The sequence below is a fragment of the Poeciliopsis prolifica genome, unplaced genomic scaffold (genome assembly GCF_027474105.1).
Source record: "Poeciliopsis prolifica strain line A6 unplaced genomic scaffold, Auburn_PproV2 SCAFFOLD008, whole genome shotgun sequence".
Lineage (NCBI taxonomy): Eukaryota > Metazoa > Chordata > Actinopteri > Cyprinodontiformes > Poeciliidae > Poeciliopsis > Poeciliopsis prolifica.
The window spans coordinates 11,188,501-11,215,000 of record NW_026562383.1 but is presented as its reverse complement, the minus strand read 5'-3'; the positions used below and the strand labels follow the sequence as shown (position 1 = coordinate 11,215,000).

General features: G+C 37.9%; 2 protein-coding genes across 4 annotated transcripts in view; one reads left to right on the top strand and one right to left on the bottom strand.

Moving 5' to 3' along the window:
• nyap2b (neuronal tyrosine-phosphorylated phosphoinositide-3-kinase adaptor 2b) overlaps positions 1-16,822 on the bottom strand; it is an 18,395-nt gene extending 1,573 nt beyond the window's left edge. The window contains exons 1-7 of one of the 2 annotated variants that reach the window (XM_055032849.1): positions 15,906-16,822; positions 13,184-13,385; positions 9,455-9,771; positions 5,940-7,016; positions 2,632-3,792; positions 2,399-2,502; positions 1-1,108 (exon numbers count right to left, since the gene is read on the bottom strand). The exon at positions 1-1,108 is cut by the window's left edge and continues 1,573 nt beyond it. In XM_055032849.1, coding sequence (XP_054888824.1) covers positions 821-1,108; positions 2,399-2,502; positions 2,632-3,792; positions 5,940-7,016; positions 9,455-9,771; positions 13,184-13,362 — 3,126 coding nt within the window. In that variant the 5' untranslated portion in view covers positions 13,363-13,385; positions 15,906-16,822 and the 3' untranslated portion in view covers positions 1-820. The remainder of the gene's footprint in view (positions 1,109-2,398; positions 2,503-2,631; positions 3,793-5,939; positions 7,017-9,454; positions 9,772-13,183; positions 13,386-15,905) is intronic. The other variant, XM_055032850.1, reaches the window with a different exon arrangement.
• A 5,304-nt stretch (positions 16,823-22,126) lies between these two features.
• The window catches only part of LOC129361775 (glypican-5-like), an 85,573-nt gene continuing 81,199 nt past the window's right edge, over positions 22,127-26,500 (top strand). For both annotated transcript variants that reach the window (XM_055032853.1, XM_055032851.1), the window contains exon 1: positions 22,127-22,654. In XM_055032853.1, coding sequence (XP_054888828.1) covers positions 22,477-22,654 — 178 coding nt within the window. In that variant the 5' untranslated portion in view covers positions 22,127-22,476. The remainder of the gene's footprint in view (positions 22,655-26,500) is intronic.

Here is a 26,500-nt window from a genome sequence, read left to right as displayed (position 1 = left end):
TTTATCTTTTTTTTTTCTTTTTAAAGATTACTTCATAACACTTCTCTGTCTGTTACAACAAGCCAACCAACATGACTCAACCACTTCAGAAAGGCTTTGCGTTTGTGAGCACACAGCTTGTAACCATGATTCACAAAAGTGAAATTGAATCTGTTCTAGGACCTACTGTTGTACATTCTAGAACATAGCTGTAAAGGCTTTGAGAGCCCGCTGGCAACTAAAGCAAGTTAACTTTCACTCTTTGACTTACAGTACAATAGTGAAAATGTGAAGAGTATAGATAGAATTGAACAGTTCATTCATTTAAGTGCTTTTGCACACATACACACAAAAAAAGTTGGGCATAAAAAAATTATGCTACTACAGTAAAAGTACTGATAGATTACATTTTTTTAATGTAAAATAAACTAAACATAAAATTTACATGGAAACAAATATTAGATTGCATTGAAATCTAATTTAATACTAATTTTAGATGCTTTTGTACCCCATCATCTTATTTAGAAAATATCTATTCATTATTGGATATCTACTCTACTTATCAATATACAAGAGTTCAGTCACAGGAAATAGAAAAATATCAAATATCACCAGTGATGATAAGAAAATGTGACAACCTGAACAAGCAGAAATATTGCAGTAGTAACCACTAAGGTCCTGACATCAGCAATTATCACCCCCCTAGTGCTCTTTGTGATCACCCTGAAGCATTGTTGCAGGGGGAGTCCCAGTACCACCAAGCAGGGAGAAGAAGTGAGAATGTGAGGGTTATGTGGTACAGAGGATAAAGTTGTTTTTTTGTTTGTTTTGATTTTTTATGTCAGATGGCTGTGTCCCAGAATACAGTGGTCTGTGTTGGGTATGGGGGAGGTCGGATCTTCTTGGTTCCACTGCTCTTTCCACAGCCAGTGAGGACAGACACACTTTCCTGCTTGCACTGACTTTGCCCCAGGTGCCTGTCCTCACTCTTGTCAGGAGGTGGAGGCCTTTCCAGATATCTCTGCAAGTGTGGATGCTGTCTGGAGAGGATCTCTGCACAGAGGGTCCGTTTTCTTTCTATCTGCTCTAGCATAGTGGTGTCTCCACAGATCCATGGCATCTGCAGCATCTGAGGGAAAGAATGAATTTAAACTCAGTTTTATTTACATAGTGTCAAAGTGTAGAAAATATTACCTGATGGCACTTTACAAACAGGCACAACTCATATTCAGTTATACAAAATTGTACGAATCCAATTCTTTTCAAGAAGGACAGTTTGACACAGCCTATGTAGAAAGATAACAAATAGTACTTGGATGAAAGCAATGTAATGGGCTACATCAAGGATGATGCCAGAGCTCTTCATGGGAATGTGACATTACAAAATAAACAAATTAGTAAAAGTAATGGTGTACATTCAGCTAGCTTCACCAAGCCTTTGACAAAAATATAAATATTGAAGTTTTAGTACCGAAGGCTACAGAGAATAAGAAGTTTGAGTCTAAGCCAAGCAAAATAAAAGAAGAAAGTATAACCATGAGTTAGAGTTGGGATTCTCATGGGCTGGATCCTGAGATGCTTCACTGCCACAATATTGTCTGCCAAAGTCTGAGTTTTTTTTTTTGTTTGTTTGTTTGTTTTGTTTTACATCAGGCTAAATGAACTGTCATGACATCAGAGAGTAGCTCATACATTTAGTACTTCAAATGACAAAGCAACTGCCGCGTCATACTATGTGGTGCTATGCCTAATAAAAAGCAACTAAATCCCAAAACATCAGTTTAATATATGAATAAAACTTAAAGTTTAGCAAAAGAAAAAAAAGTTTACAGAAATAACAGCAATATTGTAGCTTCAGGGAGGCAGCTGTCAACCCTCTGGACTACATTGACAAGCAAGTGCTGTATTTTGTTGTCAATTTAGTATTGATTGTTAGGAAGAGGTCATACACTTGACTATCAGTTGTGCTATTTTGAAGAAAGTATTTGTTTTTGTTCCTTACTTTTAAAGACTTCGCATGATTAGAGCCTTTTGCAAACAAAATCTGTGACTTTGGTGATGAGTGCTGCTCTTAAGGCATGTGTGTAAACTGTTTTGTAAATGTGGAGTCTGAGCTAACAACTGCATCAAAGCAATTATGAAAAATTGTAAAACACTTACGTTTTTTTTATGCTTGGTCTCCTCTATATGGCAATGTTTCTTTTGGCAGTGGTGTTGCTATCTATTTTGTATGTGATAGAATGTTTTTGACAGCTTTGATATTGAGCTACCCAGGAGGACTGAAAAAATCTGAAAATAAATTATGACGATGCAGTGAAAAATAAACTATCTACACGGTTCAAACAAGGATTCATCTCTAAACAGACATCCTGTTTTCTGAAGTTAAAGAATAATAAAGAAAAGTAACACAAGTGCATACCTGACTTTGATGTGTCTCTGCAGCTCTCCTTTGTGGCGTTCCAAGTGGGGAAGGATTATTGAGCATTGAAGGGGAACGACTATACTTGGATGGAGTTTTCAAATCTAAAGAAGAGGAAAAAAAAACATGCAAAGCTGTATGTTATGGAACAGTTTCGGTGCATTTTCCATCAAGAAATATTATTTAACCAGAGCACAATTAAAAATTTTTGGAATAGCGATGTAAGCTCTCACCATTTCCAGTTCCTGCAGACAAAGGTGGGATACTGGATGATTTCCCGTGGTGAGTGGGTGTAGTAGTGGATGAATGTTGCCCTGCAACTGTGCTGCCATTTCTCTCTTGTGCTTTCGACTGGTCCATGTTGTGATTATCTCTGTTGTCACGCCTCGGTGTACCATCTGACCTATGTCCACGTTCTTTGTCACACCTGTACTCCGTTGCAGGAGGACTCTTGCTGTATTTGAAATCATAAAGATGCTGCTCTGAGCCATTAAGACTTCTGTCTTTGCTGTCACGTCTCACTTCAAGGCCTGTCCTACTCAAGTCTTTACTTTCCTGCCTTGGTAAAAGAGGGGGAGGAAGATCCCCTCCGTTGTGGCAATTCCTATCTCTGCCTTCATACTTAAAATCAACCTTGTTGCTCCGTAATGTTTCTTGTCTCGGCAGTATTTCAGGTGGCTGGTCTATTCGTCCTTCATATTTATGTTCAATGCTACTTCTTTCTCTGTCTATACTCTCTTGATGAAGTGACAAATCAGAACGATTGTCTTTGCAGTCATGCCTAAATTCTGGTCCATTTCTAGTTCTGTCTTTACTTTCTTGACGGGGCAGCAGCTCACTTACTCGGTCTCTGCTATCTTGCTTTGAGTCCAAACCATTTCTTGCCCTTTCCTTGCTGTCTTGTTTTGATAAGGGCTCATGTTGCTGATCTATTAGTTTGTCTCTGTCTTTGCTTTCCTGTCTATGTGAAGACTCGATTGCAAGTCCTCCACCCCGATCTTTGCCATCTTTCCTTGGAATTAGTTCACCGTTGCTTAAACACCTTTCTTTGGAGTCTTTTCTAATTAAAGGTATGGGGTCTGAGGAGCTGCTGCTTTTGTCTTTGGAGTCCCGTCTCCCAGAGATGGGCTCTGGACCATTGGAGGATTGATCCTTGCTATCCCTGCGGATAAGGGGCACATCTGTGCTGCTGGAAGTGCGGTCTCGACTGTTCCGTCTGTGGGTCGAAGATTCTGTATTGCTGGCACCCCTATCTTTGTCTTTGTCTTTATCTCTGTCTCTTCGATGAGAAGACTCCTTGCTGTGGCGCTCTTTGGACTCACGTTTAGAATCCTTGCTATGGCGTTCCTTACTTTCACGCTTGGAATCACTGTGAGACTTGACCTTAGACTCAACTGCAGAAGAGCACAAAAAAACATTATTATTTAATATTTTAAAATATTTATAAATATTCATATTATGATTAGAATTCTTAGTTTTAAACCTCTATTCTATTAACATACTGTCAACAGTTGAGAAAATAGGTTTGTCATGCAATACCCACTAATAACCACTAGGTGGCACCCATTACTCGCTTCAGTGTTCACAATTTATGAGAGCAGACACAACATAGATCTTAGCTAAGCTTTTCTAATAAACTACATATTGATTCAATTAACTATGAAAATAAAGTAAGATTTGTATATGTAGCCTGTTATATTACCATGAGTTACACAAGCCATTTTAAAAGATACAGATGCATGTATGAGTGTTTGCTTATGGGGGCATATACTATGAAAGGGAAGGTTGTGATTAACCAATTCATAAATGGGTCAGAATATTGTCTCTACTGCTAGAGAATGCAAATGTAAAATAAAGGCCAGTTCTTTGAGAACCACTATGTCCAGAAAAAAATCACAGAGAAACAAATAAAAAACAACAACACTGCTTCCTATTCTATTCCTATTTATTAAAAAACAACAAGGACTTCTATGGACCTGATTGAAACACACAATTCTTTTTTTTTTTAACAATCTCTTAAAATAACTGAGTAATTGTTATAATTAAAAAAATAAAATAAAAAATCCTAAATAAAGCAAATGTGCATTTGATTTCTGACAGGAAAACCTTAAGTCAAGCCAATTAGATTACAATTAAAAGTATAAATAATCCAATGTACATTGTTTCTGCTCTTTCCACTGCTTATCTGCACCAGCAGCCCGATTGGCTTAACCATGAGAAGGGTATGTGCTGATTGGACAAAATACATTTGAGTTGTGAGACATCACCACCCTTGTCAGCTGCTCAACACTCATTTGTACACCACCATGCCCTGAGCTGTGATTGGCTGCATTACCCACGGGAAGAAAATCTGCAAATAAGAAACAGGGATTTTTTTTCCCTTCTTCCTCTGTTGCTATGTTGTAGTTGCTAAGAAAACTGACTGAGGATCTGTGCAATTTCACCACAATTTATGATTTATGGGACAAGGGGGTCCTAGTGAAACCATAAACATGTGTAGGTTTAAAACATGTAGATTTTTCTTTAATTACTATTTTATAGACCACTCAATGGAAGAATGAAACTGAAGATTCATCACACATTTATGTTTATCTGCAGGTAATCTTGTATGTATCAAGTCAAAAAAACAACAACAACAAAAAAAACTCTGTATAAATCGTGATATGATTTATACATTTCTGAGACTTCCTCTTACCTAATATGAGGTTCATATTTATAGGCACAAGTAAAATAGTATTTTTCAACATGATATATTTAATTAGTTGTGCATTATCTTCAAGTTCAACACAGTGGTTTACTGATAATAAACCATTAGCAGGCTTAACCATGTGAAATGTATGTGTAAACCATTATCAGCAAACTGATAATACTGCTGACTAACAAACTATAATTTAACTCAATTTTAATACCTTTTATAGAGTGAAAAATATCTACCTGTCTTTGAGCAGACTCTGCTTTCCTCGGCAGATGAACTGATTTTGGCAGCACCTTGAGTGAATGTGGCATGAATATCGGTATTTAAATCTGATGTTTACATATTTAAAAGTAATCCTGCCTGATGGCCTAATGCCATGAGTTGGTTTGAGAGGCCCGCTGTCCGCTTTAGTCTCTAATCTCCTCAGATTAAATTATACGATCTGTATCTGACTTGGCTTTGTGGACCTAGATTAAACAAAGAAACATTTTGCAGATTTTGCCACCATGCTGTAAAAAGAGATGCACACATTACACAGCATCTTAAATTAGTATGGTATAAATTTTATCCCAAAAACAACGTTAATTTTAGAACAGGAAAGAGTAGTATGTGCTATTTATAAATAAGAGATCATCAATATTCCCTGATTTTGTCTTGCATTGTAATTTATTCGACTGATGGATCAGTGTATGCCTATTGAAGAAGTCCTTGGACTTCCAGCTGTAAGTTAAAGGGCTTTCTTTTCCACACCTATAAACTATCTAAATTTAGAATACTGTATTTTTGCTATTTCTGGTTTTACAACATTAATTTATAACGTAAAAGCATATTTAAGACATATCTTACTCTCTCCAGGTTCTTTAGATTTTCTTCCACTGGCATTTTTCTTCAGCATGTTCCTGCCTGTGGTGAACAGGTTTGTTAGTTCATCAAGTGGACTAGTGGGTGTCCGTGAACGACCTGTTGACACATTCTGCATAGAGCCGTGGAGTCGTCCAACACCTTCTTGAGGTGGTGAACCTTTGCCATGAGGGGTTGCAGATGCACTCCGAGGAAGACCCCCGGGAAAAGGCATTGGAGCATCAAATGGAGGTGTACGCATTAGGCTCAGAGGGGTAAGACAGCGGCCCATGCTGACCGGTGATGGGCAGGCAGAATGACTACGCTGATAGGATGATGATGAGGAGGATTTGTAAAGCGTACAGGGGAGTGGAGGTGCGGAGGAGCGGCCAGAAACTGTAAGTGTTGGGGTAGCAGTGAGCTCCCTGCGGATGTGAGCAGAAGAAGGAGGTTCATTTGAAGAGGTCGGGGATTTGCTATAGGGCTGGTTCTCCAGCATTGGTAATTTGGCTACATCTAAAGGGGTGAGGGGCGACTCATCTGAGTTTGGCGAGCACTGGGCTGGTGCTGGTGGAAACACCAGCAGCGGAGGTCGGTGAGTGAGTAAATTAGGAAAGGGTGCAGGAATGTCACACAGGGGGATGTTTCGAGGGGTGGAGCAGCGACTGAGAGGCTCAGGGTCATAGGGTGCTGGGGTGGGGCAGGCAGAACGACATCCAACAGGATCAGTGCGATACTCCATATCATCCAGGGCTGGATACTTCATTTCCTCGTACACAGACTCTCCTGGCTCTTCATCCTCAATCTTCAATGGTTCTCGTGGCCCTATGTCAATCCCCCCCATTTCTATGTAGACAGGTTCATCCTCACACTCGTCTGCGGGACTCTCGTCACTCTGTGGAGGTGAGGGGTTACGTTCGCATGGGGATGTGGTGTGGTGGAGGTGCTTGGACGGGCACACACCACTGCTTCCGTGACTCCTAATGTAGGACTCGTCAAAGGAAACACTAAGTTGTGTGTTGGGATTCCTCTTGGGTTTTGGAGGTGGCACCCTTCTGCAGTCTTCATTGCATCCTTGTACTGCTAAAACACAAACGAGAGAAAATTGATCAAATAAACAAAATCTGAATTTTCTTTTTTTCTATTTCATTAATTTTATTAATGTAATATATATTATATTTATATTTATATGAATATATTTATATTTCATTACAATTTTCAGAAGAGATTGAACAGTGATCAATTCACTGTATCATGTTTTATTTGAATAAAAATATATGGCCATCTGGTCATATATCATAATTCATAATGGTGTTTGGTCACAATACAGCATTTATACTGAATGTAAAAAATCAAGGTAAACTCTACTTTCAAATTTAACTGCAATTGATTGTAGTGGATTCCAGAGTAAGTGGGTATTTTTACTGTTTATTTGTGAAAACTAAGAAAAAGCAGACAAAATAGTCCTGCTATTACACAACTATACAGTGCATTGTGTGGATTCATCAGAAAGTTTTGAAAGCTTTAAAGGCACAACCACTTTTACAAGAATCTGAAAGAAATATGCAAGACAAAGAGTAACAGGAAGTAGAATATCACTATGTTAAAAAAAAGTAAAAAGTATTGGCAAATTGTAATAAGTTAAACAAAATTTTTTTTGTGTGAAAAAACATTGAATTAAAAACACTATTGCGGATAGGAAACCTTTCTGAATTTTTATGGGTCAGCCGAAGGTCACTGTGTATCACTGTGAGCAACAACTTGGATGTGAGTTGTGGGACCAATTGATGCATATGCATGTTTCTAGGTCAGATATGTAGCAGGGAAGTAATATGAGAATATTGTATTTGGGTCACACACTCTGTGGAGTGTCTTTTTGATAGTGGTGACGTGGTATTGCAGTGTGAATCTCTTCAGAGGTGGTGGAGAGAAGCTTTGGTACAGTGCTAGTATTTCCTAGATACTACTGTATAAAAGCAGCGCAGCACTAAAGCCTCATTCACTGCTCTGTGTCACAGTTTATTTCTAGGTCAGTCGATGAAATGTTTGGATGGAAGTGCCTTTCCCTAGGATGGGAAGTGAGAGATGAGCTTAGTGAAGAAATGAATCATAGCTGAAATTTCCAAACTGCAGATTTTAGACCTTTAATAATTCAGATACCAGATGGCCCCAGACATGCATATTTCTCATAACTGTATGACTCACCACCAATGACTGCAGTACATGCAAACCAGTGCATGCACACTGCACATCCTGAAAATCATCACTGACAAAACAATTGAAGAAGATGCTGCAACTGGACCAGTATTATTAGCCATGTTATTGAGAATGCCTCATATTTCTTTGTGTGAATATTTACTAGAATATGAATGTGAGCATGCAATACGGCTTAAATATTTTTTTCTTTCTATCACAACAAAATGCATTACTACATAACAAGGTTTTCTTTTTAAATGCTGAGCTTTGTACGAGCGCTGATGCCGAAATCAGCCATTCAAATATCCTTTACTGCCTGTTTTTTTCTTTTCCACTGTCTCTTACTTCCCCTTTTCCCCCTCCCCCTGTAATGGATGTGTTTACCCGCAGCACCTCCCCCTCCCTCTTCTCCAGGGAAAAACAAATCTAGGTCACTCGCTCCTCCTGAATGAATTTTACTCTGACAAGCTCCTCCCTTTTCCACAAAAAGCACCAGCAATGGAGCATGCAAGCCTCCCCTTAGCCAGGGACACCCCTACACTGTGTCGCTGATTGGCTGACAATCCTCAGACCTCAGAATCGCTGTAATCCTATTGGCCCAAGCTCCAATGCATGGCTGTTATTGGCTGGGCTGCAGGGGGTCTTGTTTCTGTGGGATGGTTGCCGTGGTGCCCAGGAAGATCTGTGTGTGCACAGAAATCCCCACCAATCTGAGCCTGGCTGGATGACTCCCTAAACATCGTGTTGGCAGTAAAGGACACCAATGAAAAAGAAGTCAAAGCTTATCTTGCTATAATAAGCCCCAGTCTAGAAATTAGATTGCTAGAATTTCAGAGATTTTATTCCGTGCATTTTGCTATTTTTTGCATTGCATACAATGGTGTTTGTAAAAGCAACAGTTTTTAAGGGTGTAATGCATGCACATGATACTATACATATTACTTTATTATTTGTGAGTAAGAGGTTTTTTGCTTTGTTTACTGAAAATAGCACTTAACAAATATATATAGTTCAATGTATATGGGTTCTTGCTAACAATATTTGTTATATCAGAGTATGAGATTTATCTTTACTTGCTCTGATTTGCCACCTTATCATCATGGTATTATTTAACTACAGGTATGTGTAGCAGAAAAAGAAGAGATAAAATGCCACTTTATTGATAATAAGTGGGGTTAAAAATGTGTCATTATCCATAAGTAATCAAAGGAAGTAATTTAATATAAATAAATTTATAACTTGTCAACAACTAATTGTCATGTGATTTTTGGAGAACAGCTAAAGATATCTGCAGCAATGTGATGCAAAGTGCCACAAACACTCACCGTCACATCTTTCCCCACGGCAGGTGAACATGGCACTGTGGTCCACTGCTTCAGACGACATGCTCAGCTTAGTAGCCGGGTCTCTCCTAGGCTTAGGTGGTGGCTGCTTCCTAGAGGTGGGACTCCCCACTTCCTCATCTCCTCCTCCTCCTGTGTTTCCGCCACCAACAGAGTGGAGGGACTGGGAGCGGACAGAAAAGCCCTGCCCGCAAGCGATAGTGTGCAGGTGGGGCAAGGGCATTCGCTCCTGCGGCTCGGGCATGGTTATTGAGCCCATACGCAGGTGCTTGCCTTCTGTTGCTATATCCTCACCAGTTCTGAAAACAGCAAAAGGGGGAGGGGGGAGGAATGAAAAAATAATAATAATTTAAAGATGAAGAATTAAACATGCAAATTCTGATAAAAATATCAGAAAAAATAACACAAACTCAGAAGATTTTTTGTTTATATGTTTGTGTGTGTTTGATAAGGGCATCAAGTTTTGTTTTTCACTGACATCATAAAAGTCACCAGAGTTAAGGCACAGTATTGATTTGAGCTTAACCCTGAATATGACTGACACTGGTCACACAAACACAAAGCCTGCCTTTGAACAATCAATGCCTATAAATGGATGATTGGCCTGAATGGAGCCTTAATGATGGGCAAAAGGGCAACACTAATTGGATACAGTGTGTGTGTTTGTGTGTGTTATCCATGCAATCTAGAATTGTTTACATATTTCATATACTGCAAGCTAACCAAGGAGACATAAGCCGACATGAAATATGTACATGTTTACAAATATGACACATATCAGAATTCATATGTCTTTAAAGCATGAATGTGCATGCTCCTTTGCTGACAGTGACTCCCTCTTGGCCAGCTGCTGAACAGAAGGTGCTCTATAGATTTGGTTCATTGCTCCGACTCCGCTTTGCCTAGCAACAGGGTACATTTTCACATCAGACACAAAACCAGCTGTCCCGGCACAACAATAAAAAAGTACATGTGCACAACGCAACACTTACAGATGGCTGCATCATTATCAAGGCAGTTTTGCTTAAAAACTAGGCAGGTGGTTCAAGAAAAAGATGCCAGTAGCAAATGTTAGCATGTCACTGTCATGTCATGCCCGGCAAATAAAGAAATCAAAGAATTGAAAATCTTAACACAAACACATATTTCATATTTTGTTTGTTTTTTTATGTCCTTATTATAGTCATGATTAAGGTTTTGGGATAACATTTTATTTGGAAACAAAGCAGAAAGATTACATCTATTAGATGTAGCCACACCTGTCTTTGAAAAAAATTGTTTGTCCTTCCCATATGTTTTGGGTGTGCATCTCATTGCAGCTTCAGTATGCCTGGGTCGCATGTGTGTAGGTGGCTTGGTGTGACTGAAGTACTGGTGGCTGAGTTATTTTTAGGATATTTGCCCAGTGATTGGCTAGAGGACAGACCACAGGTGCAGTTGGACCAAATGAAGTTGACTTATTGTTGGTCAACTCTGCTTTTCTCTGTGACAATGTTTTAAAAAAAAATACATAAAAATATCTCTGTTTAAGAAACAAGAAAAATACTGAGTAAAGAAACAGAATGAGTGCCTGTAAGTGGATGCACATACTGTATGCTCCAAAGGGTTTAGAAGAGGGAAAGGAGATGTTTAAAATTTGCATCCCCATGTAAATGTAGAAACATTTACATATGTTTGATCTGCTCTGAGTTTGTGTTTGGGAAGGACAAATGGTGATAAATGCCCTTTCATAAATATTTTTGTGAAGCTATGGTAAGGACTTTTCTCTTCAAAAAGGTGAAAAACAACAGAAGAGACCCTTAGTGAGGAACCTGTCAGCAGGAAGGCCCGCCTTGCTCATATCTAACAGGCTGATTCAATTGGACAGTAGCTCCTCCAGCTGTCACCAGGCAGAACACATCCCCTGTAACTGAACTCACACTTAATCATTCTCTAACAAGTTTTTCTTCACCACACTCTTAAACGGACTTAGTCTAACTTGATTTACAAGCCATTTGCTCTTTTTTTCACCCTCTTTCCAACCCCTCTCTCTTTTCTTTCAACCTGTTGTTCAAGGCCATGCATGCACGAGCATGCATGTGCTTATTCACTCACAGAAACAATAATGCACTATGAATTCTAAAACTCTCTCTCAGTTACTGTAAAAAATAGGTCATCTCATTGACCTACTTGTGTTGCTCATAAAAAAAAATCTAAATGTGATGCTCCTCCTCAAGTGGAAATGTATTAATGTTCTTGCTCTGGCAAAATCTAAAAGAAAGCAAATGTCAGTTTCCTCAGGCATCCCCTGTGTCTAATTCCTGAAGTTGCTCCACAGAATTACATCAGACTACTGATAGAGATGGGGTGAATGTTTTGATGTGAACAGAGAAGGATTTCTTGTGGGATTTCCAACTTTAACGACCTCCAAAAATGCTTGAAGCATTATCATTAACAAGCCCTAAATCAGCTTTGATTGTGAACTTAATAAAATGTAGCCACTCTGGAATAAGTTGTCCACAAAGAGTCATAAAAAGGACAACAGACAACAAAAGAGGAAGAGATGTTTAGAATTACACGACCTTTGACAGGAATGTGACAGGGCTACAGATGCCTCTGGTTAAGAACAACATCTGCTTACTTAACATTCAACCATCCAGGGTTGGAACAAAGTAATGCATGGATGACAAGATAAAACTTTAACTAGGGGCTCAAGTACTTTATTTTTCACAGACTGATAAAAAACATTTATTCCATTTTAACACTGAGTAACATTTTTTTTTTCAAAACTCCTGCCACAAACTGAAGCAGTTTATCTTAGAAAATGATCCGATTACCAGTAGGAGAGAAGTGAAAGTGCTTTTTTGTGGGTAGATAATGTATTTTATCCATTTACTGCATTTTAAAATCAAGCACAATTTAACAATATGAGAGTAGCTAACCCAACTAGTAGTTGTTTCACATGTTGGAAATGTTTTTAGTTTACTGTATGTCATTTATCTTCACAATTAGGAAATTAGGAAATGCGTGTTTGCTCTGTCATTGTTTTTGCTACACATATACATTTTATTTATGCACACAGCATTATGTGTGTGGACATATATGAGATGGTGTTGGTCTTCCTGTTGAAAACCTTTGTAAGCTAGAATTAGCTTCAGCAACGTGTGAAAATAGCATTTAAATGTAATCGATTCCTTGTCCCTGACAGACAAAATTATTCCCACACATTATATAACTGAATATACTTAAACATAACAGATTTTATGCATAGACAGAAGTATTCTATACCAGAAAACAGAATAAAAATATTTCCACTACATCTTTCTCGTTTGTGTCCTCACAGTCAAAAGCTTTTTCTCTCACAGATGGTTCTCCTCATTCTTGCTGTTTTTTTTTTTTTTTAAATAGAGCATCAGTGACCTCTTTGCAAGGACGAGTCCTAAATGAGTCTAAATGAGAAATGAATTATCCTCCAAAGGTTCATGGGGTGCATCAGTCCACAAAATAAAACAACCTACCACCCCCACAGGCACCCTCTTTCCACTTGTCCCAATTCTCTCTAACCTAAAGTGAACTCTATCACATCTGTGATGTCACAGAGTTGTAGCAGGCGTGATACATCTAATCAATGATGAAGATAAAACCAAATGTTTGTGTGTCCTCTGACATCTTTGCTTATACACTTATGCTCATGGTTCTTGTTTGTTGTTTTGTGGCTGGTTGCCTTCCTACCTCCTTATGGCTTCCTCCTGTTTTCTTTTCTTCTCGTTTTTTTCCTGCAGGAATGTCCTGTTTCTTTCATTCCTGGTGTGGTCCAAGTTCTGAGTCAACAGGCTGTTGTAGGCTCTCAGCCCATTCTCCTCAACATATTGGAAAAAGCTGAGAGTTTCCTCCTCTTTGGAGCTCATCATTCTTCAAGTCTTTGCACTGCATTCTAATTGAAAGAAAACAAATAACTTAGTTATAATCACTTACCTGATCGAGGCACAGAATATTCAGAATACAGAGAAACATGGATCTTTCCAGTAAGCATTTTGTTGTGTCATTAGTTGTATTCTCTAACAAAAGTATTTAAAACATTTAAATCAGTGGAAGCAATTGCCTTCCAAAGTCTCTGTTAATTCTTGAAGAATCCCTGCAGAGAACAGCAGAGGCAGCATTAAGTTGTGGGAATATTTTTCATCCAGTGAGAAGGAAAATGAGTGCTGGTTAGAGATCCTGGAAGATAATTGGAACGTTCTTGAAAGAAAACCAATTCAAGAGTGCAAAAGACTTTTGGGTCTGAAGTTCAGTTTTCTGCAGAACAGTGGACTTTTACAGTTACTACTTTTACAATTAACTTGTGCAAGGCCTAGTTTTTTATTTTCTGATTATAAGAAAGCCAGTCATTTAAAAAAATGGCTAAAAGCCTGATACAAATCTTACACACTGAGTTGATCAGTGTATCTGTTAATATTTCGGAGTAATGAGGTGTGGCTCTTTTCAAATAGAAGCTGTATGATGCTGCTGAGTCTTACATCGCTGTGGTATAATTCATCTTTTGAGGGTGGCATCATGTTTCATTCAACATTCTCACACACCAAAACCAGCACACTACAGTTAGACATAACTTCCTGTTTGAGTGTTGATTAACAGCAGGCTCATTTTCTCAGTTGTACCTGCACATTTTTCAGCCTGAAATGATTGGTTTTAACCAAGAGAGCATGCAAATCTGAAAAAATAGCTTTCATTTCCCCATGTTCAGAATATGTACTGGACTCAGGTGCTGAGATACGGCATTCCTGGGATAAAAAGGATCAACACAAACAAATTAAAGCAGTCTCATTGAACAAAAGCACAACTTTGCATATACAAATAATATTGATTTATTTTTAATTCTTATTTATTTATTTATTTTTGCTATTGTTTGCTTTGATTCACAACTCTTTCTCTGTTGCCCCACAACTATGCAAAAACAATGATGCGGCTGATTACAATTCACTTTTAAAACCATAATTAGCTTTGGGTAAAACTCTTTACATATATTCAATCTCAGAAGCATATCAGACTTACACAACATGTATGTGCTGGATGCATTTTTCTAAAACAACAAAAAAATAATAACACAAGGAAAATCATATATAAAATATGCAACACATTCAACTTGAATTTAGAGAGTCTAGAATAGGATGAGAAGAAGACAGTGCATGCTTTTATGTAGGTCAGTGTTTTCAGATCCGCCGAAGACTTCTGCTTGTTTACGTATGAGAGAAGCACTGAGTGGGAGCGTGCTTGGGGAGAGGGGGGAAGGGGCTTTGCGATGACTACATGTATGTTGTGTGTACAGGGAGGCAAGGGCAGTGAGGGGGGTCTTGGAGGGCAGCCAGATGGAGACTGCACAGCTAACAGGGAGGGCAACCATTGTCTGGTCATCCTTAGCATCTCTGCATCCCATGTCTATCTATGCATCGCCACATAGGGGAGGTCAGTGGGTTTATCTGTAGGTTCCACACCACTTCTGGCATCCTCAAGATTCCTCAGCCCATCTTTTTAAATAGATGTGGAGTGATTACAGTTAGAGATAGGAGAGTTCATACAAGGGCACCAAAGCATGGTGTCAAACAATTTTGATGTATTTTGATTTCTAGATCTAGTCACTATTGTACAGACAGACGTGTGTATACGTCTTTGGTTTGGGAAAATAGAAGTGAATTAGAAGTGAGTGTTTTTCATTTAAGAAAGAAATGAGGTACACCAGTACAAGTGCAGAGATGAGAAAGCACTGTTCAAACAGTGTTTGAGCTGAATTAAGCCTACCGGTTTAATCCTGTAAGCCCGCAAAAGAAGCCCACACTGGAATCGGCTTGTTTATCACAGTGTTTTTACTGGCCTTTTACAAAGGCTTGCCCTCCAAAAACTTACTGATATACAATTATAGTATTCTTTCACTACAGCAAAATCAATAAATTCTCCAACCAGTTTTTTGTTTTTAGATATTTGAATTATTTTAATCTTATTTAGATTTCCTCTTGCTTTCAGTTTCTCCTCTTCCTATTTTTGCCCTAAATGACAGTTGAAACAGAGGTGCACTTTGCTTTAAAAGTAAATTATGGTGGCACATCGTTTCTGTTTCCAGGCAACCATGTCACCGGAGAGGGCCACCGTGGATATTCTAAAGACACAATGTCAAAAAAATTTCAGGGCCAGCAGTATGGTGGCCTCATGCATGGGTGCTTGTGCACGAATACACACATACAGACAAACATTGCAGTTAACCTCAGCTAACCTTTAGTTGCTCTACTTTTCAAAATGCCAGCAACTGACAAGTCTTTCACATGTATCAAGCTAATTTCTGAGTAGAAATTCCTGGCAAATTAAAGAGCATATCCATGTAATAAATATGCTACATATTAATCTGCCTGTTGTCCTATGTGATATTTTTTTTTTAGAAAAAAGCATTATGATGCATACTTACAATAGGACTTTGTCTTTACTGTGGTGTAAATCAAAGTGTCTTCTGTCTTTCCCTGAGTCCACGGTGCAACAATGAACTCTGACCTATGCAGAACGATCCATGCACTCTTCCACATAAATCCACATAGATCTCCATCCATCGTTTTTTTTTTTTTTTTTCAACAGATTTTGTCCCACTAGAAGGAATCCCAGTGACCCAGGATGAAGATGGAACTAGAAGGGAGCTGACCCATCAGGTGCCCTGCCCAGTGCTCCCTTCTCCTGGGCCAAATATAGTACACCTCCAATCCAGATGCTGCCAGACTCCGAGCCAGCTGTGAGAATTTCACTTCTACGCACATGTGCGTGCGCTAAACAAGCAGCACACAACTGCCACTGCATGGATTGCAAAAATGTACATCACATCTTCTCAAATCAAAGTCCTCTCACAGCTGCATAGCCAAATTGGCTTTAAAGTCCACTTCAGATTCTTCTTTCTTGGAGTGTTTCTTTATACGTTCTATTAGATCAAAATCTCACGACAGTAATAAAAAAGGGAATCCACATCCGTGGTGCCCTCGTGGATGAGGTAGACCAAGGGTTTTTGCATTCCCTCCTGATTTCCTCTGTCCTGTTCAGCACAGTACCTCGGTGCTTAAGCAGATGACACTGGGCTTCCCAGCTATACACCAAAACAAGAAGAACACGCCCACTGGCTACTGTAGCCACCTTACTCTAATACGTCAGCCTCTCTCTCTTGCTCGGTGTCCATCTCTTTCTTCCACAGCTCTTTTTCTTGCTGAGTCCCTTTGAACTAAGATTTCTGTCACACTAATACACAAGGTTCTCTCGGCAAGTATTGGTGTCGTGTTTTTGTTTCTTGTGTCTCGCTTTGCCTTTCCCTGTGCAGCTGAGAGGAAGCTTGAATGTGTTGTTCTGTTGTCAGCACCACGGAGAGTTCTCCCTTTAGGGGGTGAAGAAGGCGGGGAGTTAACAGGGTGGGCACAGTGGGACAACCGCAAAGATAGGAGAATAGGAGGGGTAAATGGGAGGAGTCAAAGGGTTGCCAGGGTGTGACCTCATTTGATACAACCTCCTCTTTCCCTGGCAACCACTGCGATTACCCTCCTTGATGCCTCCTCCTCCTGTTCCTCTCTTGCACCTAGTAAACAAGACCATGACACAAAAACACTTGCTGTGAAAACACAGTGTTGCTCTCTCGTGCCATCTTGGGTTGTGGTTAAAACAATGAGGAATAAGGAAAGTACTCAGAGCAAAACAACAGCACTTTGCAATTTCCTCCATGCACAAATGAAAAGGCTGGTGCTAGATTAATAATTAAATTCACAAATATGTAAAGCAAACAGACTAATTCCAATTGTGTTCCCTGGGGCTACATAGGTAAAAGATAAAATAAAAACATAGATCTGTCACTGAGTTGCTGTTTTTGTCAGTGGAATGTCACTGCACAACTATCTGTGGGACGGGTAGGGGTTTCAACATAGCTGTTGGTTGTCTATGTGCTGGGAGAGAGGGGTATGTGATGCAAAAGCTGGTGAAAAAGCTGGAGAGGAAGGGAGGGGGTAAGGGATGCTTTGAAAATGGGTGGGTGGTTGGAGGGGACTGGGTTTGTCTGAATGGATTAACACCACGGACACAAAAGGATTAGGAAGCAAAGATCTGTTATTTTTTCAACCTTTCCCTCCATTTCTCTTGACTAATATCATTCCCACAGCCCTCCACCACCACTCCACCCTTTGAACCACTCCTGGGTGTCCGTTCAACATTGGTTTGAGCCAAAATGCTGGTTAAGCAAGTTCCTGAAGACGTCAAAAACTATTGAAAACGTCCGGAATAATGGTTTTTGAAATAATGGTAGTCAGCATCAATTGAAAAACAAAGATTCAAAAGGCATTAAAGTTCCCAAGGTGATATAAAAGAGCTACAAGAACATAGCAAGGGCACTGCAATCCACAAAGTGTGTTTAATTGCATATTAATAATTAGAGAGGTAAGGCAGGGTGGAATATAATCTTATATGTCTGCACCCATTTTGACTCATATCAGTAAACCAGGTGCAAAAGAAGCAGCTGAAGTGATCTCATTGAGATCAAAATACACTTTCACAAGGTAGTGAACTCCTCTGTATGCCTATTGTGAAGGACATGGTTGACTGATCTTTCACAAAGGAAGTTAGTCTGACCATACTGGCACATTACACACACGCATCCACATGTTCATTTATAAAAAGGCAAGTGTGACCTCAGTGTACCCCATCGCAAAGGGAACATTTAGAGCCTATGGGAGTTTGATGAAAACAGACAGTAAAAGAAAACATCACAGACAAAAGGGGTTAAATAAATATTTCCACCAATGTGCACAAGAGTAGTTTGTGTTGTGAACAGTAGAGTACACTCCCTCTGGGACAGAACGAGGGGTGAAACAGAATGCAATTCCTGGAACTTTTTACTTCATATAGCCTTGCAGGAACACATTTGCATTTAATGAAAAAGACATCAAAACACAAATTTGACTGTATTCAAATGCTTTGAGAGCCCTGCTACAATCAAAGTGGTTTCAATTTTAGTTTTGCACTGTGTCAGTTCATCAAGGCCGATTAAACCTTCTGTATGTTTTGTGTCATTATATAAACATGGCTAGATGTTTATTATTAGAATGTACATGCCCAACTTAGGGAATAGGAATGGGGTATATACAATATTCTACAAATCTACTCTAAAATTCCCTCCTGACTTATTGTTTTGATATAAAGACTGAATATCATGATCCTCAATGTCCCATTGGTAAGAAAGGTAAAACTGTTAAAATGAATGATTTTTGTAGAACCATTGTTTCACACAAAAAAAATGTGAAACATTTAATTTTATACTTGAGTCAAGATAAAAAAAAATCACAGGACAGAAATTATTTCTTTTTAACAACATCATACAACATCGCTTTTAATACTCCCAACAATCACTGAAATATATGTAACTTAAAAGGAGTTATACAGTATTTTAGGATGGTTTGTAGGATATCTTAGTTAATTATCTTTGATTTTCTGTTGATCTGAGGTATCAATATCATGTGACACAGGCTTAGAGATCTGAGGTTTGAGTTTATATATCATTTACATTAATTGGAAAATAAAATGATCATGGCCTTAGCTTAACCTTGGATGAACTCTACATGATACTATTCACAGCTGTACCAGTCTCTCCACAGTTAAAATTACTTAGTCTAATTAAATTAACACAGATTAAGAAAAGGACCAAATAGACTTAGCACAGTGTTGGTTTAGCTGCAAAATATGCCGTTAGCAGTTGTCTGTTATTATGTTTTATTAACTTCATGCTATGTGGTACTCAATTCAGTCATGCATGTTGCAATGTTGCATTGATCCAGTACTCTAACAGGCTAATGAAGAGTTTATACCAATCAATCAAATGACACAGATGAAAATAATTTCCTATTAATACAGGAATGCCTGTGCATTTGTTTTTTTTAAAGGTAATGATCTGAATACAATCAGCTGACACATACCACAAGTAATGATGTTCACTTTTACAGAGATCTCAGCAGAATGGAGATTCCTAAAGGTATTTTTAGAGGCTTAGTTGCATTCTGTTTACTGGAAGTCCAGTGGAGGTGAAGATGAATAAGGAGCTGGCGGGACAGATAGTGAGACAGATGTCAGACTCTCATTAAAGATGCAACATGGCTTGCTTCCTTTCCTCAGATCTTGGCGAGAGAAGTGGAACATACGGTTTCTGGTCTCACTGACCGTTTGCAGAAATCTGACCACTCTATGATTCATGAATGCCTACTCAAACTAAAAATAAGAAAATATGTTAAACATTTAACAGCATCTTGATGATTATCTTAATACTAAGAATCATTTAAAAACACAATTTCCCTAGAAAGCTGCAAGCTTCAAAGTTCTAATTTATAAAAGCTTCCTCTCTCCTGAGATGCTAAGCCGAGGCATGTCCTTAATGTTCACCCTTCACACTTCATGCTGCTTCCAACAAGTCAGAGAGGTGACAATTAGAGACTGGAGTCAGCAATCTCCCTAAAAGACCACCAATGGCCTAAACCCCTTCTGGATCTACAAATCTCCAGTTTATAGAGTCAGAACAGGTGAACTAAAGCCCCTGCAGATTGGGTATAAACTACATGACGTGGGCAAATTGGTACAGCATCTCTTACAGGATCATGGAGTTCATAGAGCCTCCAAAGGTCTATTTATTGGACAGAAATAATGACTTGTTTTATAACACCCATCACAGTACTTTCATTGACAGTTACCCTTAAAACTGGAATTGCACATATTCAAATTGATATACAGTAGATCTTGCAATATGGTGTTCTTCAGTTCTAAACAGCTGAAGCTGCATAGGAAAAAAACCTATTTGATTTCTGCAAAATCAGATAGTATGCATTTTGAATATATGTTTTATTTTACTGAGGTGAACCTATTCGAATATAAGCTTAATCCTAAGCTTACAACACACAGATGCACCTTATATTGTTTTACAGTGTGAACATCCCTATGTCCCCTCCTACTGACCTTGTTTTGCACTTTTCCTTCATAATTACAAAAGCAAAAACAATGACAATCAGGGTAATCTGAGTGAAAAGTTGAACATTTAGCGCCCTCTGGTGTACACAGTATCTTTTAATATTTAAAATAACTACACAAAGCCCCTCTTTAAACTAAATAAAATGATATGAAACTAAACTAAATAAAATGTTCTGTGAAAAAAAAATAAAGTTTTTTAAAAACAAACAGAGCATTATTAGATGTGTAGGCATGGAAAAATGTCATTTTATCCAACATTTACACCTAAGATCTTGTCACTGTGAGGTGTCAGTCTAAGGTGGCAAGATCTCATTTAATTATTGAGTTATTTATCACACAATAAATAAATAAGTAGGAGCATGCCATCTTTATATCACTAAGTGATTCAATTAAATGGTTAGCTAAATCCTTTATAGTTGTAAGGGAGTACTAAAATTATAACAGACCTACAATTAGGCAATTGGCACCTAATTACAATTACTCAGTTAAATGTACTTGCGTAAATTTTTTGAGAAAAAATACATCCTTCTAGGTCTAGTTTTACTGCACTATTTTTTAAAAAAAACTTTTACTTTAGTAATATAATTATGAAATATTAATACTATTAAGTGTCAGACTACTCAACCAACAAGTAACCCCTAAGAAAGATGATCTTTGAAGCCAAAACTCAGAAGCTTAGAAACGAAACTGCAGCCCAGATTTTGGCACCCTATGAATTGTAGTTGAATTTATTATTGTTTGTTATGATAGACATGTATAGGGACATGTGTATAGTCAATATGCAGAAATTTTTCATTTTTTTTTCTTTGTGATTTTGATTATTATGGCTTGCATGTAATAAATACTGAAGTTTCACAACATTAATATGAAATGAAAAGGTTAAATATTGGAAACTCATGGTGTCACACACTCAAAACGCCAGTTTTTTTTTTCATGACTGTCTTCTCAGAGAAGAAAGTCATTAATATCCTACTCAATGAGAGTAAGTCACAAAGGTTTACTCTTATTTACAAACCTCATACCAAGTCACATTGACTCAGTGATTGATGCTAAGAGACCCATCTACGTTTTAAGAAACATACATTCAGAGGTTTTACATTTCTGTTTAGAATTTTTTTTCATCTCATGTAATAGAATAATTTTATGAGACACTAAATTTTGGGTTTTTTTTGTAAGACATAATTATCCAAAATCACAAACAATAAAGGCATGTCACGCTATGTCATAATACTTGTTGTCCATAAGGTGGCGCCATTGTATCTTAAATAATTAGTTTTCAGTAGTTTTAAGAATTACTCAAACTCCATAGATTTAATTACATCCTAAGGATGAATTAATGCTACAATAACGTACACAATCAAGGTAAATAATTGGAACTTAAATATTTTTTGTTGCAGTTCTTATCTTGTTCATTTTAATCCTTGAAAAGTAATTTGTAATGAAGCTTAGCGTGCGTTCTTTGATAAACCTTTCCATTTTTCTCATAAAAGAGAGGAAAAAAAAAAGAAAAAAAAAAGGTAAGTGATGTCGGTAAAGTGAGATTGCGGACGTTACAATAACCACATAACATTTTTTCCTGTATTATGGAGGTTTACCTTTACCCTCCAAATCTCATATCCAACATCCATGAAGTGAAAAGTTCCACAAGTCTACTACTGAACCATTTGGTGTTGAACGTTCAGCCGAGATACACGGAACAGGGAGGGGAACGTGCGCAGCACGCTGGAAACAGGCACAGCCGACATGCAGTCAAGTACTGCAAAGTGCCAAGCGCGGGACAGACTGGCTTCAGAAGACACCACTCCTCCTCTGTACGACACCAAACCTCCCCTGTCTTTGCGGCGCTTTCTCTCATCCCAACCGATAATGTGAGACTCAGTCAGAAAGATCTGTCAGATGTTCACTCGAACCGTCGCTTTTCACGTTCGCAATTCCGTTTTCAACACCGTCAGACAGCTTACGGTCAGACTACAGCTGGTCATCTGCGAGACTACCTGGTGTGAGATGCGGCAATGTCCCGAGGAATATGCCCACGCGTCAACTCTTTTGACTCCGTCAGGATTTTGGCGTTGGTCATTTTTGCAGTGAACGCAATCGAGGCGGATAAGCACAGCTGTTATGAAGTGAGAGCCGCTTTCCAGCAGCGATACATTGGACCGCTTCACCTGGTGCCGGAGAAACCATACAAAGGTAAGTCTGGTGGAGGAAACGAACGCTTCAGCGGGCGCACATGCAAGCATCATTTAGTAAGTGGGATGGCATGCTGGGGTTTTTATTTACTTATTTAAACAAATATATCTAAACACCCATAGGTTAGATTAAACTTATCTAGGTTAGCCTTAGTAAAAGTTTAGTGTTCTTAATATCATATATATGCAGGGGTCAAAAGTGCACTTGAGAGCCAAGACAACATATATGGATGTTTTAAATGACTGTGACTGTCTCGTTTTGTGATTTCCTTAGGCCAGGGCATGCTGACAAATCAGTGAAAATAAGATGTCATCATAATATATGATGACTTATATGATGTTATCATAATATATGACATCATATATATGACTTGGTTAATGCATGATGTCATATATCATCATGAGTTGATGACTTATGATTTAATCAAACTTGCAAATGCTAGAACACAGGTTTTCCTGCAGTGATGCTTAGTTGACATCCACATGTTTATTCAATTTTTCTTAAACATAAGGGGAAAGGTCTTCCAAAACTTCAAGTCAAATGAAACAAAAATGATGAAAATAAAGATCAGTCTGCATCACAGCAAACTGAAACATTGCTAAGAAACCGATGGTTGAAAATTTCTTTTTACGACTGCAATTGTAAAGAAATCGCAGTTAATACTCATTCTACATGTTTGCTAGCATTATTCTAAGAGCCTTTTGTTCTGATTATTATTGCATCAATAAAACCCCAAACCTCGTCTTAAGGTTTTGTGGCATGGAACTTCTTTCAGCAAATCAACCAAAAGGAAGCTTTGTAAGGCTTCAAATGGTTTTCAATGTCTTAATTAAGCAGAATTCCATTTAGGAAAGTTTTGGCTTTGGCATAACAATGACAGCATTGGTTGACAAACACTGTAAACCAAACATATAATAACATTCTGCATCCTTTTTGGTTTGAGATTCAACATGCTCTTTTAATTTTTTTGCATGTTCATATTATTAGTAAATGTAATCATAATATAGTCATCCGTTCAGCTTCTCCTCCCTCTTATAAAACAGCTTATCTTTGCAGGGATGTTGGTGGGGAGGTGCCCATTTCATATGTCATATGTCATCATAAGTTGATGACTTTTGATTTCATCAACTTAGAAATCATAGAAATCAAGAGATGGGGTATGTGTGAGAGATACGCCGAACAAACAATCAAACAACCAGAGAGAACATGCAAACTTCATGACCCCAAGTCGGCATTTAAACTTATGACCTTCTTACTGTAAGACAACAACTCTAACAACTCTGTAGCCCATAATACATTCACATAATTCATAAAATTCATAAAACTATTAATCTTAATCTATGGATAAGTATAGATTATCCATATGATAATTGTCAACATAACAATTGTGCATCTTCTGTTCTCATGAACTCAAATTTATTTATTATTTCAGTAAATTCATGAAATGAAGGTGCGTGTCATGAATAAATGACATGGAAAGTGACCATTAAGCAGTTCTTGCTCTCAAGCTCTTAACCTGTAAAAGTCTTTAACTGTTCTACGAATTTTACCTACTGAAGAAAGAAACCCACAAAAGCCATTCAAAACCACCTGTATTATTTGGTGAACATAAGGACAAGAGAATACTTTTTCTTTATCAAAGTCACAACATGAAAACATTTCAGATTAAGGCAAATTTTCTGATGCTACAGTACATCATCTTGTTATTATGAAGAATCCCCAGAAGAACATCTATTGGGAGCTCGACAGTCCATCAGTTTGAGGCTGAATTGAACATGTTCAAAAAGGATTACTGGGAATCATGTCTTGATTTGGAACTAATCAGAGACTACAAGTGTGGATTGTTAATTAGAAAACAATAGGGAATATTGCACTGCCATATTATTTTGCAAAATGGATCCATCCATCTCCACAGTGTTAGTCCCAGGTTCATTCTAAATTGTCCCAATGTATCAATTTACTGTTGTTGGACAGTGTCATGCAAAGGATGTTCAAGGATGTTTGTTATGTTCATCATTTTATTAAGGACCCTTCTTTGCACAATCATCTCTAATACTCTAGAAGAGTTCTTAGAACTTAACAAACCTTGTTTATTTGTTTTTTGAGCATTTTAAAAGTCACTGACTGATGGTGCTAAATTTGCAGAATACGCCAGAAGAGATTGCTCTCTCCACAACACATGTATAAATGGCATCCAAAAACTTCCCAAAAACACTTAAGGGTTTAAGTGTCCTCAAGAAGTACAGTCTGCACTGTCCCATCTTGTACACAGTTTTACTGCTGCTGTCACTGTTATATTTATATTCCTTCACCATCTCTTCTTCTTCTGGAATTAATTTAGCATTTGACCTAGTCCTGGTTTTCCTAAAAGCTAGAATCATCTCAGTTGGGTTGTTCACATTCAAGTAAGATACTTTTTAGACCATGCCACAACTCAGCTTCTTGCACACCTCTGATACACTCAGGCACTGCAGAGTCATGTTAGTGTCCCTGCTGATGAAAAGAATGTCTTTTACTGGAAGCCTGATGTGGACAGAGGGACCAGGAATGGTGAGTCTTCTCTGATGCTTTTATGCTGCTGACCATCTGGTTAAACATATGTCCATTGAGTCTGGTAAATTGTGGCCTGTTTGTCAGTTAGTCACTCATCCAGGTAAATGCTAAGGCTTTCACCTGAGTATTCTAGATTTTCTGACAAATCAATTAAATCTGAATTGCATAAAATGCACTGGATATAAGAAAACAGTGCTGCCTGCTTTGTTCAAATGTCAGTGGGATTGCTGAAGCAGATGTATGAAGACATTTTCGTCTTCTACTTCAACTTCAACTTCCAAGCCATATAAAAAATGTTGGCTGCTCATTAATGTTGCCTCTGTTTGAACTCTTCTGAAATGTAGGACTGTAGTTGACATTTACCGTCATTTGAGCTTTTGATATGTTGATCAGTAATATTATTAGTAAAATAACAAACTTGTTAGCGTCATTACCACAACTGCAACCCAAGCCAGATTTTCCCCCTAATATGTCTCATAGCTAACAGAAAAGAAAAAAAAAACAAACAAACAAAAAAAAACATCTGATTTGTACCACTTCCATTATGCTTTAAAATTGGATACATTGTTTTAAAGAAAATCTTCAGTCAGAAATCTTGCGGCACATTTTATCCAGATGTAAACAATGGCTAAAGCAAGAAATGAAGAAATGCTGACATTTTGAATCAATGGAAAGACAACAAAGTATATTTAAAGTAGATTTTGGGGTGACATTTTTATGAATTTCTTAACAACTTTAAATTTAAATTAAATTCGTATTTACTAATTGGGGTCTTTTACATAAAATGAAATATTTAGTTAAATATTTTACCTATCCAAGATTTTCAGCAGAATAATTTGAGGCAATATCTAAGTATAAATTACAGTGCTACTGCACTTGTAGTGTTGATGATTTTTCTTCACTACTGTGCCATGAAAATCACTCTGTCAGCAGCTGTTCCCAACTGAACACTGTTCTTATAGGTACTGGAACAGCTTGTTATATTTGACTTTCATTCTTTGTATTACAATAACTTTTCAATGCAGTTCCCAAGTAGTAGGTCATCGTAAGCCACACTCCTGTCTCTAAACATTAAAGATATTCTTGCAATTTTTTTTCTCCATCCACAGTCAACATTTCAGATCCTATAGACATCATCCTTTCCAAGAATAGATGAAGTAGTTTTCTCATTAATGTGGATTGGAGTTTAGTCTTAAGACAACCATTTTTGTCATATTTAGATTTTCATTTTAATTTGGAATGAAATAATACCCTTTGTCATTTTCTCATGATAGGTAGCTGGTGATTTAAGAC